Source organism: Phyllostomus discolor, chromosome 12 (genome assembly GCF_004126475.2).
Source record: "Phyllostomus discolor isolate MPI-MPIP mPhyDis1 chromosome 12, mPhyDis1.pri.v3, whole genome shotgun sequence".
NCBI classification, from domain to species: Eukaryota; Metazoa; Chordata; class Mammalia; order Chiroptera; family Phyllostomidae; genus Phyllostomus; species Phyllostomus discolor.
In genome coordinates, this window is record NC_040914.2 from 44,704,307 (window position 1) to 44,718,861 (window position 14,555).

The 14,555-nt window shown below is 43.6% G+C and overlaps 1 protein-coding gene across 8 annotated transcripts in view; it reads right to left on the bottom strand.

The window, feature by feature from the left end:
• Positions 1 to 1,490: 1,490 nt before the first annotated feature.
• Positions 1,491 to 14,555, bottom strand: part of ZFAND6 (zinc finger AN1-type containing 6) — a 47,062-nt gene continuing 33,997 nt past the window's right edge. For 6 of the 8 annotated variants that reach the window (XM_028502270.2, XM_036013187.1, XM_028502268.2 and 3 more), the window contains 5 exons: positions 13,577 to 13,747; positions 12,239 to 12,407; positions 11,120 to 11,220; positions 4,575 to 4,688; positions 1,491 to 2,412 (listed from right to left, as the gene is read on the bottom strand). In XM_028502270.2, the coding sequence (XP_028358071.1) occupies positions 2,264 to 2,412; positions 4,575 to 4,688; positions 11,120 to 11,220; positions 12,239 to 12,407; positions 13,577 to 13,730 (687 nt within the window). In that variant the 5' untranslated portion in view covers positions 13,731 to 13,747 and the 3' untranslated portion in view covers positions 1,491 to 2,263. The remainder of the gene's footprint in view (positions 2,413 to 4,574; positions 4,689 to 11,119; positions 11,221 to 12,238; positions 12,408 to 13,576; positions 13,748 to 14,555) is intronic. The other 2 variants (XM_028502272.2, XM_028502273.2) reach the window with 1 other exon arrangement.

Sequence of the window (14,555 nt, forward strand, 5' to 3'; positions counted from 1 at the left end):
TCCCTTCCCTATAAATAAATAATAAAATCTTTATAAAAAAATGAAAACTCTGGGCAAAAGGTGTATGTGGGGAAAGGGTATAGGCATACGATAGTTAACGGGAGAAGATTTCATAGTTTTAAAATAGACTTGCCAACTCACTAATTACACACAGTGTCTGAAAGCATGAAAGCTGTTCTGTTTCTAAATTAAAAAAAAAAAACATTGGAAGTAACATGCAGTGTGTGTTCTTCTCCTTTTGGGGAGAGGGTGTGTGTTGATCATATACATTACAAAAATGATAAAAAAATGAATCTAGGAAAAAAATAATGCCCATAATCCCACCAACCTACAGTTGTCACATTTTTCTGGTATTTGTTCATTTCCTTTGTATGCACAGGACTTTCCCATGTTTGTGAACTTTACAGAGAGGCAACTTTTCAGGCTTTCCCCACATTTTTCTCTTGGACACTTTCCCTTGTGTCCACATAGGTTTCATTGTTATCCTTTTCATTGGCTGAAGGGGCTGCGGTGTTTTTGGATTGTGTTGATAGTGGAGCAGTGAAGATCTTTGTTGTGAATTTACTCTGTAGGCCAGGATCTGCAGTGTAATTCTGAATATTAGCTGAGATAGTGGGCAGCCTCTTCCTTGTGTCTGTCTTCAAAAGGGAATGAGTTTCATCTTTTTAGAAGGTGCTTGCTTTTTGTTTGGTTTTACACAGAAACTATCAGCTTAAGGAAATTCCTTTGTATTGCTAATTTATCATGATGCTTTTAGATCATAAATGACTGCTAAATTCTATTAAATACTTTATCTGATTTGGTTGTGATAGTCCTAATGATTTTCTCTTATTTTAATCTGTTCATGTGGTACATTTATAGATTTTAACGCTAAGCCACCACTATGTACTAAGGTAGAACATTTGAGTAATCAGTAAACAAATTTAAACCTAGAACTTTGTATTGTAAAATACTGTTGTCGTCTGTTTTCATAATATTTTATGTTTAGAAAAGGATGGCTGTCAGCTAAGTTTGAAACTACAGGACAAATGGCCCTTTGAGGGTCTTTCACTCCACAATTCTCCAGTTGCTCTGTCTGAATTATTTCAGTTTCTCAAATCCCACCAGAAAAAGTAGCTTCACCTAGGGCTGATTCAGTGTGACACAGTGCAGAACAGAGAATCAGCCAAGGCTAAAAAGTATGGCATCTAAGTGACAGAAGCTCCTGGCGTTTTTTGTCGTTGTTGAAATTTTATGAGTTTGAGCCAAACTGACTACATATACCGGGAAGCAAGGTCTTAAATGCTCCCAGAAGGTCTTGGCTTGAGAGAAATACTGACATCTTCAGCTTATAGGAATGTAAGATCACGATGTATCATCATGACATTAGTCAAAGACAGATGTGACATGAACAACAGGAGTTCTCTGACAAAATTAGTGAAGCAGAAAACTACAGGACACAGAATCAAAACCGACTACCAGAAGAGTAACAGAGAAGAGGCAATCCACAGGATTGTTAAGGTTTTCATTTTTATTTAATCAAAGACTGGTGGATAAACATAAATACAGCACAATTACTTCAGATCATTCTTCATATCGTACACACAGACAGATGAACCTGAAAGAAACCTGCAGTCAGCAATGAAATGCATACAGCTTTTCCTTCCCTTGCTCAAAAAAAAAAAAAATTAAAAACACACAAACTTAGAATCTCATCAGCACACTCTCTCCTGTGACAAATGATTCAGACATAAATAGTGGGTGCAAAGAAACTATGTGCTAACATATGTATAACCTTTGTTAATGAAAAAACAGAAGCAGCCATAGTGATTAAGATACATTCAGTTACTGCTAACTAGCTGCGCCCTAGAGGGCATTATCCAAAGAGAGATCGTGCTGCAGAGAAAAGCTATATATACACACAATGAGAAAATAAACTGCAAGATTAACGCATGCATGTTTAATACTGGAAAAATCACAGCCCTCCAAAATTTCTCCCTGTTTGTTATAAAAGCCCTCTGCACTCAACTAAAATTAAAATGATCTTAAAAGGATAATACTTGTAAAGTTTACTTAAGTCTTTTTAGCCACAGAAACTGCAATGGAAATAAATGTTCAGAGTCATTTTCAAAACAAAAACAAAAATCTATTCTTCTGATGACATGCATGATTAAAAGGTCTATGCAAGATACAATGCTCTACATTCCCAATGACTAGGAAAAAAAAACCTCAAGTCAATTTTTAGTTTGCAGATGGTCAAAGGATTTTGTATTCCAGCAGGAGTTCAAATCTTCTGGATCTTTTCACCAACAACTACTGGATTTTCTTTTCTGATTTTCTCAGCAGCATCGGCTTTGTAATTGTAAGAGCAATTGTGTACATCTGAGTAACGGTGTACACCACAGTAAACATTTCCACACCGGCATTCAAACCCTGAAAGTGGATTAATACACACACCTGAGTTGGATGCAAGGTCTAAATATTAAGTTCCTTAGCATAATTAATGTTAAACAGATCGTGTATTTAGGGCAACAATCTAAACCATCATTCTAAACAAGCAGTTTTCGCAACCCAGGAACATTCTACACATTCTCAAAACTCACTAGCTGACAGCTTCATACCCGGTACCAGGTTTGTACCAGAGCAAGCTGTAACCACTTCTCTGAGCTCCGGTGTCCTTACCTATGGCATGGCCCCAGCTCCTTCCCACTGAAAACAGATCACTGCACTGCAGCTGTGAAACACTTCTCAAATCCAAATACTACAATGTGCAAATACGCTTGCTGTCAGAAGGCAATCTTCAAACTTAACTAAGAAAGATGAAATGACCCCTCTGGCAGAACTGCTAACAAGCAACACTGGACCTGTGCCAGCTCTCCTTGGCTGACGTCCCGTGGAAGAGTGGACAGGACTCTCTGTGGCCGGGGGATTAAGACCTCGGGGCCTGGAGTTAGGGTGCCTAAGCACGAATCTCCTTACTAACATATACGCAAACTACTTAAGTCTCTCTGAGCGTTAAGTGTCTGCAACTGTAGTTTCAGTTACTGTACAGATTAAGTGAAGAATGTATTAAGTGCTTACCACATAGTAAACACTCAACAAATGCTATTAGTTTAGGAAAATGTCCAAAGTTGAAGCCAAAAGAGAAATATAAGGAAGGTGGACAGTCTTCACAGAAAACTGGTCCTGCCTTCCAAAACGAGGACTTTACAATATAATGAAATTATTGGAAATGGAACACAGGAATCAGTATTTTAACACTGACATGTGCTGTAACCTTCCTTTCCTATATTTTTTAACTATATAACTTTGTATCTGTAACTTTATAATACTGAATGAAAAATGAAGCCAACACTAACCCCAGACTGACTGGACAAGATGAGAATTAGTAAGTCTCAGCCCTCCAGTCGGGAAGTTTGAGGGATACTGAGATTTAGAAAGGCTGTATTTGATATTTAATACAGTCTTAAATACACATTAAATATGTGTATTTTCAAATGTATCCTTTCTTCATGTTTGGATGGGCCAGTCTTAAACATCTTTGATAATCAGACTGAAATCTCCTTTCCTCTTTACCTCCATCCTATTCTTTAGTCAGAGAAACCTTCCTAAAACATAACTCTGCTCAAAGTCTTATCTGCTCTTTTCTCAGCTCACACTGTATTTGGCACAATGCCCGGCACGTAGTAGACAATAAACAGTCCCTACTGTAGCTGCAGCTGCTGCCCCTAAATTAAGCAGTCCACAGCATTAGCCTGGTCTCTGCTCTGCCTGACCCTCCCACACGGGTGCCACCGCCTCCTTCCCCACTCCTGCCCGGGACATGCCCTGTCCTTTCCCTTCTCCACATTTTCCTTCAAAAGGTCTTCTTTCTGGCTGAAATCCCCGTTTCCATCAGTTGTAAGTCCTGCTCATCTTTCAAGTCCCAGCTGACACTGCCTGCCTTCGTGACACTTTCCTCGATGAGCCTCTTCTCCTCCTCTCTTATATGAACCAATCACTCCCACCCCCGAATTCCCGAACCAGTCTCCCTGGCCGCACTTGACGTGCTTCCTGTTCTAAACACCCAAGTAGCATCTTGACCACTGTTTTCTCCCTGTGTTAGTAACAGCGCCATCGGACGGCTCTGTTACAGCACTCAGCCTGGACAGATTACCCACAGTGGGGCAGCGCAAGGCTAATCAATCGCCTTCTGTGTATGAACTCCCTGAACCCACACAACCTGTGATTAGCCCTTTATACAAAGCGCCTCACAGCTCGAGGAGCACCGACTCCTCTCTCTGATGCAGCCTCTGGCTCCTTGAAGGCAGGAGCCACAGCGCCGCCCGTTTGCAGTGCCTGGCACCCTGACCTAACTTGTCTAATACTCTCAAACTCAGCTGAAATGATTTTTTTTTTAATGAAAACTCTTTATTTCACTTTTAACTGTATAATTAAATCTACTTTTATTTCTTTAAGAAAATTCAGAAGCTGAAGTGTATCCAGTATTAACTCTTATGGAAACAGAAACACTCTTACTTGAAGGCAGTGACGGGAAGCCAGCTGTTATTTTAAAATACAATCCTAATTTTGAACCATTCGAATTGGGCCCTTACCAGTCAGTCCCACTTTCTTCCTGCACAAGAAACAGCGATTCTTTTTCTGTTTTGGTTTTTCAAGAGACTTGCTTTGCTCTTCAGATGGCGGCTGTGCCGTGTCTGAGACTGAAGCTGACAAAAACAGGAAGGTGGTAGAGCGCAGTTATTCAATGGTGACATCTGGGTGGCTGCTGTCCCCCCACCCCCCAGGGATCTGTTAGAGGATAACTGAGGGGTTTATTTATTCACGGGAAGACGCTCACCTTAAGGTACAAAGTGGTTTATGTAATATGGCCCTTTTTATTAAATCTACGCAGGCATATATATAATGTATGTGCACTTACACAGAAAATACACTGACACATCCAGTCTCTATTTTCTCATTTTTGCAGTAATTATGTATTTGATCAACACAAGGCACGCGCGCATGCGCACACGCACTTAAATACTTCCCGTGTATCCTAAGGGAGCAAGAAAATGGACCTATGCAAACTTCTAAGCATTGCTGGTATCAGAACTAAGTAGGCTTCCCAGAAAAAAAAACGAAGGAAAAAAAGGCTGAAACCAAGATTCAGTAGAATACTAAGTATGGTTAAAATTTTCAGGATGGTTCACATAAAATCTTTAGAATGTTAGAAATAAGACAAACTGATGAAATTTTGTAATTAGAATGTAAATGGATGCATGTAAGCAGTGAAACCCAGGCCAGCTGCACGATGATTCAGATCAAAGTACCGCCCGAAACTTTGGCAACCCCTGCTGTCACTAACTACTCCGGCCCTCCTGAGTGCTGTCACTGGACGCGACCTGTAACATGACCTGGAGGACAGGACTCCTGGCTCTGAAACAGCGACTTGCCTTGGAACTAGTTCTCAACCCCCCCAATTCCGTCACGAGCCCTTCTCTTTTGGAACCCACTGCGTGACCTACGGCACTGTGGCAGGCCCTCTGCCCAGCCACCTACAGCCCGTCCAGAAGGACTTCCTCTGTCTCCGTCATTCCGCCTGGGCCGTCTCCTTCTTCTTAAGGTTGAGCTCAAACGCCTGTCCTCCAGGAAAGCCCTGATTGGGTTTTCTCCGCAGCTTTCCCTTGGACTACCCTGAAGAGTCCCTGACCACCCCCGGGCGGCACCGACGAGCCCCTCTTCAACCCATGAGGCCCACACTGCGGCCTTAAGTGAGAAAAACCTCAAGAGGTGCCCTCCACTGTTTACATTTTTTGACTCCCCACTCACCCCAGGCTGACAGCTGGGCCCCTCATGGTTTTTCTCATCCTTCCTTTTCCAGCCTCGTCTCTCACCTGGCCTCCTGGATGCTGCATGCTCCAGGCACACAGAAGTACATGTCGTTTTCCTGAATATACTGAATTCTCTTCTATCTTTGGGCTTCTGTAAAAGTTGTCCTTTCTACGGGGAATACTTCTTTCATGCCCTTGTCCCTTTCTTTACCTACAATGTGATTACTGCACACCCACACATTCTGGGAGTCAGTTCTAGTAACGTACACATCTTATTTTTGAAACAGAATATGGACACATAAAGCCTTTCATTTTCTGTAACTAGACATCCCTAGAACGTAAGCTCTACGTGGGCAGGGCTACATGTCTTGCTTACTATTTTTCCCAGCCCCTAGAACATTTCCAGATGAGACTGGGCTGTGTGCAAAGAACTTGGAAAAGCTTTTCCTTGCAATCCGAAAAGAATCTATTATATTTATTGTCTTTGAACTCTGTAAGTCATAGTGTCTGATCTGTTCTCCCAATCACACTGAAATAAACTGATATAACTAATATTTTATAATGGCAGTGACAGCACCACCATAAGATCTCATCTGTAACAGAATGAGACACGAACTCTGAGTGGTTTCTGGAGACGGAGAAGTGAGATGATACACTTACTGCTGGGCAGACAAATGCTACCACAGACTGCAAAGCCCTTTCACAGGACTAAACCTAGAGATCTGCCTGTGTGACTTCTCTGTAAATGAGGTGGACACACCACCTTTTAAGTTCTGGACCAGTGGGCTTGAAAGCAAGGACTCCAGTGTGTGGCCTATTAAGGCCCCTTATATCCCCACAAGACTAGGGGAACCTCAGCTCATCTGACACTATTGGCTGGTGGCCTGAAATGAAACAGTCACCAAATGAATTCATGGGCAAGATGGCAGAGTGTTCTGTAAAAGTCTCCGACTCCCAGAAAGTACCCATTTCCTCAGTTTCTATGTGAGATTTAAGGCCAAAGCATGCCCGATCAAATTATGGTATGTGGAGGGAAACAATTCAACCCCTGAAAAGTGCCATTCAGTGGACCGAAGGCCAAAGGACCATAATCTCATTGAACCTGAAGCCAAAATAAGAACAGGGTCCTAAAACAGGCAGTTTTCCATATTCTGGAATGAGAACTGGAAGGAGATTGCCTGCCTGTTAATGATCAATGACAGGCGGCTGCTGGTGCTCCAGCCACGGGTCCTAAAGGTCCACTTGGGAGGCCACTGCAAGGGCACAGCGTTTGCAAAACACACTGCCCAGCACTAACTGATTTAATTTTTAATGGGAATGGCAGCCAGACAAAGTCAACTGGCCTCTACTTTGAATACACTTCAAAAAGCACCTGTCAGGTATATTAGTGTCACCACCCACATGCAGCATCACATCCGAGAGCGACTCTGCTCTGGGTCCTGAAAAGGGAAGGAAAGGAGGGAGGGAGAGGGACAGAGGGAGAGAGAACATTTCCAGCTGTAGTTCCAACACGCACTTGCCTGAAACGGCCACTCCAGCAACTGCTGTTCTCCCTGTTTCCCAAATTTCATCTTTTCCTACCTGTACATTTTTGCTGTCAGTTACTTTTCCAGCAAAAAGCCCTCTTCGCTGTGCCTGCCCTTCATATACGTGCAATCACACAGCAGGAGCCTTCTGCACCCAGCTGCTTTCATTGAGCATGTTTTCAGAGTTCGTCCCTGCTGCGGCACGTCCAGGACGTCACTCCTTCCAATGGCTGAGTGACAGTCCTGTGCATGTGAACACCACAGTGGGCCCCCTCATCTGCTGATGGCCATGTGGGTTGTCTCCGCATGCTGCACAGTTATGCACAATGCTCTGAACACTGTCAGTCAAGTTCCTGTGTGGCTGTCCTCAAACCGGCACCACGAGGTCTGGGTCCCTGTAGCTTGTAGTCAGTCCTCTGCCAACCTGGTCCTACTTTTCCCAGACTGTTTTGGCTGTTCTTACCCACTCTTTAAAATCAGAATAAATCTTATGTTTAATCCACACAGCTTTCCTAAAGTAGTCCCAAGGGACTATTTCTCTCTGATTGTCTGAGCCACTGATTCAACAATTCGACTGTTTGGACTCAGGAACCCTCGGAGTGGAGAATTCCACTCCCCTCTGCCACTCCGTGCCAGACAATGACCCAGCTGTCCTAGAACGCTGCAGTGACGGAGAGCTCACCACCTTGAAGAGGACTGCATTCTACTGTTGGAAAGCTGCGAGACTCTCTTATTGTTAACCTGCTATGATTCTCAAATCACTAGGGCATCACAGAGTAAAAATACCCTTTGTAGTTTACAAAGCTCATTTCACCTCCATCATTTCACTGCCTCCCAACACCCTACGAGATGGACAGGGTTCTTAGTCTCCTTTAAAAGTAATGAAAATAAGGATCAGAGAAGTGGGAGTGTTGAGGTTTGAACACAACAGAACCTCTAAACCCAACCCCACCCTCTATTTACTGTGGCCCCGCACCTGAGGGACTGAGAGGTTCCACAAAGGGATGAGCATGTGGTTGAACAGGACAATCCAGTGCGACAGTTTAGAGTGCCCCAAAACACAAGTTTTTTTCCTTCAACTTAGTTTTTTTAAGTGACATTCCTAAGTGACACTGTGTGAGACACTGTTATTTGTTATGTTAAAAGAAAACATAATTAAATGAGAAACATGCTATAATGTGCTAAGTTCTGGGTTAAACATGAGGGAAAGTTTTCAGAGTCATGAGGACAAAATGAAAGCAGTCCTGCCCACCTGGTGGCAACAGATCCTAATTGCGAGGAGAAGCCCCACAGAGAACATAGCTGTTCCAAGGACACTGTTCTGGGAACTCCAGTCAGAAATGTTAGCAAATTCCGGCCTAGGCACACAGTTGCTACCCATGTGCCCTCTTCCACCTGGGACAGTCTTCCTAGCAAAATATATTTTCCTTGAGGGACGCACATGGAGTAAAATAAGGAAAACAGATACCTGGGTAGGTCGCCAAACCAGGTGACCCTACCCTGGGAACAGAGTGGGGCTGGACGTGGCATCAGTGACACCCACCCACCCCCGGCCCAGGAAGCCACGCAGCTGCTTCTGCACCTACGGTCGTGTGCCTGGGTTCCAGCTCCAGCGCCAATGACGGTGGACTTGAGCCAAAGACCTTTCCTCCCTCTGTCTGTTTTTGTCCACCTCCTACATAGGCGGAAACAAAATTCTCTGCCTTTGTTCCTGTTGAGTACATTTACGTGTAATGAAGGTGTGGGTCCACACACAGATTCACACCTGTGTGCAAGTTTTCTAATGAGACATTCTTAATTCAACAGTGTAAGCAAGATATTTTTGAAAACTAGGCTAAGGGATTTTACACATTGAAAACGAATCCTCTCAAATGCAGATTAAAGTCACACCAGAGTTTTCAAGGATTCTGCTATGCAGAAATTATGAATGCTGATTTTTGAAATATACTTAAAAGTTAATACTGGTTTAACCTATAAGCCACTGAAAGAAAGGAGTTTTTAAAATTTTAACTGCCCCCCCCCATACAATTTCTCTTACTACGGCATCAAGACCACCTTTTGTATTAATGCGCTCAGGGCTAGGTACAGAAAACTCTATTTTTCTCCAAACACAACGAGTGCTATAAATCCATTTCGTCTTGTGACAGTTCACCACTGACAGCCTTCGCTCCTGGTCAGACTTGCCCCCACAGGGGCTGCCGCACTCTTCGGCAGCACACGTTTGGTCACTGCCGGTGCTGGAAAGTGTGTTCTACTGTGAGACTCGGGTAGTGCCTCCGTGAGTCACAGCCCGTGCTCCTTCTTCCTCCATTTGCTCTCTGCTAAAACTGCCAGGCAACCCCTGCTTCCCGGAACTGCCCCCAGCACACCTGTGGCCTGACACCAACCGGGAGCATCCCGATGACTGTGCTCCCCTTTGCCGACTCACCGGCCCACGTGCTCCTCCTGATCCGAGCCTCTCATTTTCCACCTGTGCCGAGGACGTCCCCACCTCAGACCTGCCACTGATCACACATTTAAATACCTACATTTACCCACTACGTCCAACTGAACTCTTCACATTTTGCAATTTGATTGCTTTCAACTTACTCAATCTACAGTCTTATTAACCATAATGCTTCTTTCAGCCTGTCTAAAGCAACACCATTGCCACTGCCACAAAACTAAGAGCTTTAACACCACCCTTGTATTATTCCCAAGTCCAGTGAATAACTAAATCTTGGGAATTTTTCTATTTCTGCTTAAAAATATCCCTTGTCTCTTCCCTTCCTTTAATGTTTCTAGTTAACTAAAAAACTATTCACTTATAATATTTATGAATTTATAATATGTCAGATGGACTAGAATATTAATGTTGGCTACATAGTGTATTTTCTTGGTATAATGAAACTGCCAAAAAGGCAATTTATGCCAATTATTGGCTGGGCATGAAATCAGAGCAAGGGATTAGCCAGTGTAGCTGATTTGCACTTCGGCAAACCGAAGCTAAGATCGACAGGGGCATCTGTCGTCACTACGCAAGCACACAGTGGAAGGTCCCACCAGCCAGGAGGTCCTCTCTCTAAAGTGCATGCCACAGGCAAAATGACACACTGTGCGTCCTGGGGCCTGCGTTTGCAGAGCACCCGTGCTCAGCGGGCACAGTCTAACGTACTGGTGGAACGCAACTCATGAAGCCCAGGTTGTTGAGCGAAGGCCTCATCTACTCTTCCTGCCCGAGAAGAAAGCCTTCCTACACAGTCCCGGTCTTCCTGGATCCCCTGGACCCACACGATGGTGCTAAGAAGAGCACGGGCAAGAACGAGAGACGCCACCTGTAAATATAAGTGACCGAGTAATGTGGTGCTGTGCTGGAGTCCAAGATGGGGAGAGAGGGTGACGGCCAGTCAAGTCTGTCTCTCAGGAAATCAGAGTCAAAAACAAGAGACTCCTCTCAAACCAGCAGCCCCAGTTTGCTTGGAGAGGACACAGCATTTAGATTCAACTGGATGAAATAATAATAGATAATAACGTAACACGACCACTCATTCATTTAAATATGTTTCTCAAACTAAACAGATTTTGAAGTTTCTAAGCTTATGCTGATGAGGTAATTTTATATAAATGGGAAATGGTTCCCAACATTTCAGTTAATTAAATACTTCAGGACATAAAATATTCTGCTCATAAAGAAAATAAATATAAAAATATGTTAAAATGTGAGGCTGGTAATTTAAAAAATATATGCACCCAGGACAGTGCCTGATCCGTAATGCTGAACGTTAAACAAATGACGAAATAGAGGCTAGTTCATATGCAAACCTTGCAGGTCTTCTGTTTCAGGTATCGCTTTGTCCGCAGATGTGCTGTCCACTTGGGAAGATGCTACAGATTCTGATAAAAGTGACTGATTTGATACAGGACTAGAAAGCAAAAACATTTAGATTTTAAAAGGTCATCTCTATGCATGAACAGTCCCTAACGTGATACATGGAAAAGTTCCATGTATCTAAGTATATCATTAAGACAAGAATTAACACAAAAATGCTTTTTATCATTTAAATATAACCACAGAGCTTTGGAACTAGAGACTAATGTGGACCAGAAGTTTCCTGCTTTGGAAATAAAGCCACAGCGTGTCCTTTGTGTGTGAGTTCAGTTAATACAGACGGGCCGCATGATGAAGACAGGCACAAAGAACCTGAACACGAAGTTGTAAATGACATCCTGGCCAACGGGACTGAATATCCCGTCGTGAACCGGAAAAAAAAAACTATGGAGCCGGCCAGGCAAAGCATCGTCCCGATGCACCAAGGTTATGGGTTTGATCCCAGGTCAGGGCACGGACAAGAATCAGCCAATGAGTACATCAATAAGTGCTAACAACACATCGATCTCTCTCTCTCGAATCAATTAAAATTTTGTAAAAAATGAAGAAACTATGGAGGATAGAAATAAAACAAATATTCTGTATTTTCAGACTTCTAAATGATGTAACTTCAAAGTTAAAAAGAAAAAATACGTTATAATACAAATAGTAACTACCACATCATGGTATGAAACAACGAAAACTTGTGACAAGACTATTTTTAAAAACGAAATACTCGTGCTTGCAGAGTAAGACTGTAATGAGAAGAACCTAGCAAGGTACAAAGGACTTCAGGGGTGGGCTAGATTCTGTGAAGGGAAGGAATAAAGGAAAAGCTGCCTGAAGAGGAAATCTGGGACTTAAAAGACAGCCCCCACCCCACCGGCCCCCAACCCCGCCTCAGTGTGAAAACAAACAGACAGCCCACTCTGACTGGCCGTTACTGACAATGAGGCGGATACAAGCTCAGGGCAGGTTAGTTCACGTAGTTCTTGCTGACAGGACTGGCCACACACGGAACACGTCCCCTGCTCTTCCACAGCGCGCCATCCCCGCCCGAGGCCGCCTCCTACCTTGGCTGCACGGATGGAGATGTGGAGTCTAGCGCTGACTGCGCCTCCGGGACGCCGCCGTCTGTGCACGGGACTGGGAGGGACTCGGACAGACTACTGACGGAGGTCGCTGCAACGGCACCACATTTCGCGTTAGTGACTCTGTGCTCTGGGCAGTCCCACACCTTGTCTAAAAGAATCGAGACAGGTTTTCCACAAAGTGCAGTGTACGGACTTTGTTTAACTATACAATACGCTGGTTCATTTCTTCCAGTTAGTTTCCTCAACACAACAGTCTTCCAGTGAAAACACATTTATTTTAACCACGAAGGAGGAAACCATATACAAACTGTGTATATTAATAAACTAAGTTCCCGTTTATCAGGACCGAATGCCAGCAAACCCTTTAACTCACAGACAGCTTCCAAGCACCAGTGCAGACACGAGGTATTAACAATAAAAGATAATTTAGTCCTAAGGCAAACCTAAGTTCAGAATTAAAATCTGTGCTCAGCATATTAGATTACATTATTTTCCTCATTCTTCCTAAGGCAGATATGTAGATTATAATTTGATTTCAAAAACAGTAATTTATATTGATTTGATCTTAGCCTTAACAAAAACTAGAGAAGTCTTGATTCAATGGTTCTAGCTTTTGGCTAAAGTGTGAAGCAATGACGAGAAAGGCTCCATACAAAATTTTAAATGCACTAAGTATCAGCCTGCATGTTCATCAACCACAGAAACCTATCAACCACAGTAAGCCTTCCTTTCTCAAAGCTTACGCTCAGAATCCTCACCACCCTTCTCACTCAACTGCTGATACTTTAAAAGCCCGCCTCAACTCCAGGAAACCCCTTTGACTTGAAAAGCCGGAGAACTCTGGTGACTGGGGCCGACACCCCTTACTCTGAGTCACACTGCTCTGCCTCGCCGCCCTGGTGGGGAACACTCCCTGTAAAGCTAGCTGTGGCTGCGCATCATCTATCTTTCCTCCCACAGCTGTTCTGACTGCAGAAGTCATCCACGACCAAAGAACCAAGGTCCCTTGTCGCCCTCACTCCCTCACCTTACTCTCCAAGGGCGCTCAGTGTACTGGAAGTACACCTCTACTTTAATGAGATAATGGAGTTCTGTAAGACTGCGAAATGGATTTATGGTAGTTATTTTCAGTGGGTAAAAATACCCTTATGCCCGTCTCCCTACCACTGATAACCACAGTGGGTGATGAGACATTTTCCTGATCTGAACTTAGTACAGTGAGTGCAATGTCAGGGCAGGAAAGGGGGGGTGGGTTCACTGTGTGACCCAGGTGCGTCTCAGTTCTGAACAGGGCTGTGTTTTGGCTGGATTACTTACCAGGTGGGCTTATTCTATCGTTACTACTATTCTGTCGTTGAAGATGTTCTTTGTAGCACACTGAACACATGCCGTTTGTACGAGGGTTTCCGTAAAATCCGCAGCCAGTGGAACAAAGCATAGGCACTTGGCTGTGATTAGTTTCTTGAGCCATGTTCCTCTGTTGCACACCTGAAATTTACAAATTAGCAAAAAAGTCACACTCTGCAATCATACATTATCCGAGTTTGCTTTATACGATAAAGAAAACCCCACGTACACTCCCCTATAAACTCTCTCTGCAGCTGTCAAGACTGAGGGCTAAGATACGGAAAGACACACAAAAACGAAAGGACACAAACAGAGCTGTGTCACTGACCCGCTGCACACAAGCAGGTCTCGCCCAGCTCAGAAAGTAAAAAGACCCGACAGAGAAAGGCTCCTGTTCAGAAGATTCCACATCATCAGATGTTAAGGGAAACCCTGTAAGTCCAGCTCAGTTTGAATCCCTAGTGATAAGAAATATACATTGTAAGTTTTGTTATACTATTCATTTTGAAACTTTTAAACCTTAGTCCAAGTTCACGATTTAACTTGTATAATTCCTTCTGTTTGAAAAGCATTGAACATAATAGCAATGCTGGTGAAGATACAGAGAAGTGGGCAGAACGCTGTTGAAACGAGAAGCTGGTTGCATCTGGTTGGAAAGCAATCTGACAACTCACCCTCAGAGCCCTGCAAACAATCACCCCTTGAGCCACTCGTTCTCCACGAGGGTGTGCAACAGCCTAACTAGGGCATACTCAGAAAAAGGCACAGGCACAACATGACATGTACATACAACAGGTGGACAATTAGGGCAAAGAGGGGATCTAGGTATCTATTAACCATCAGAAAGGACGGAGAAGGACATGTCAAGGACAGCGAAGCGAAGGAGGACCTTTTCTGATCTGCACTTTTTCTGTACTTTCAAGAATGAAGACAATACTTTTTAGAAGTA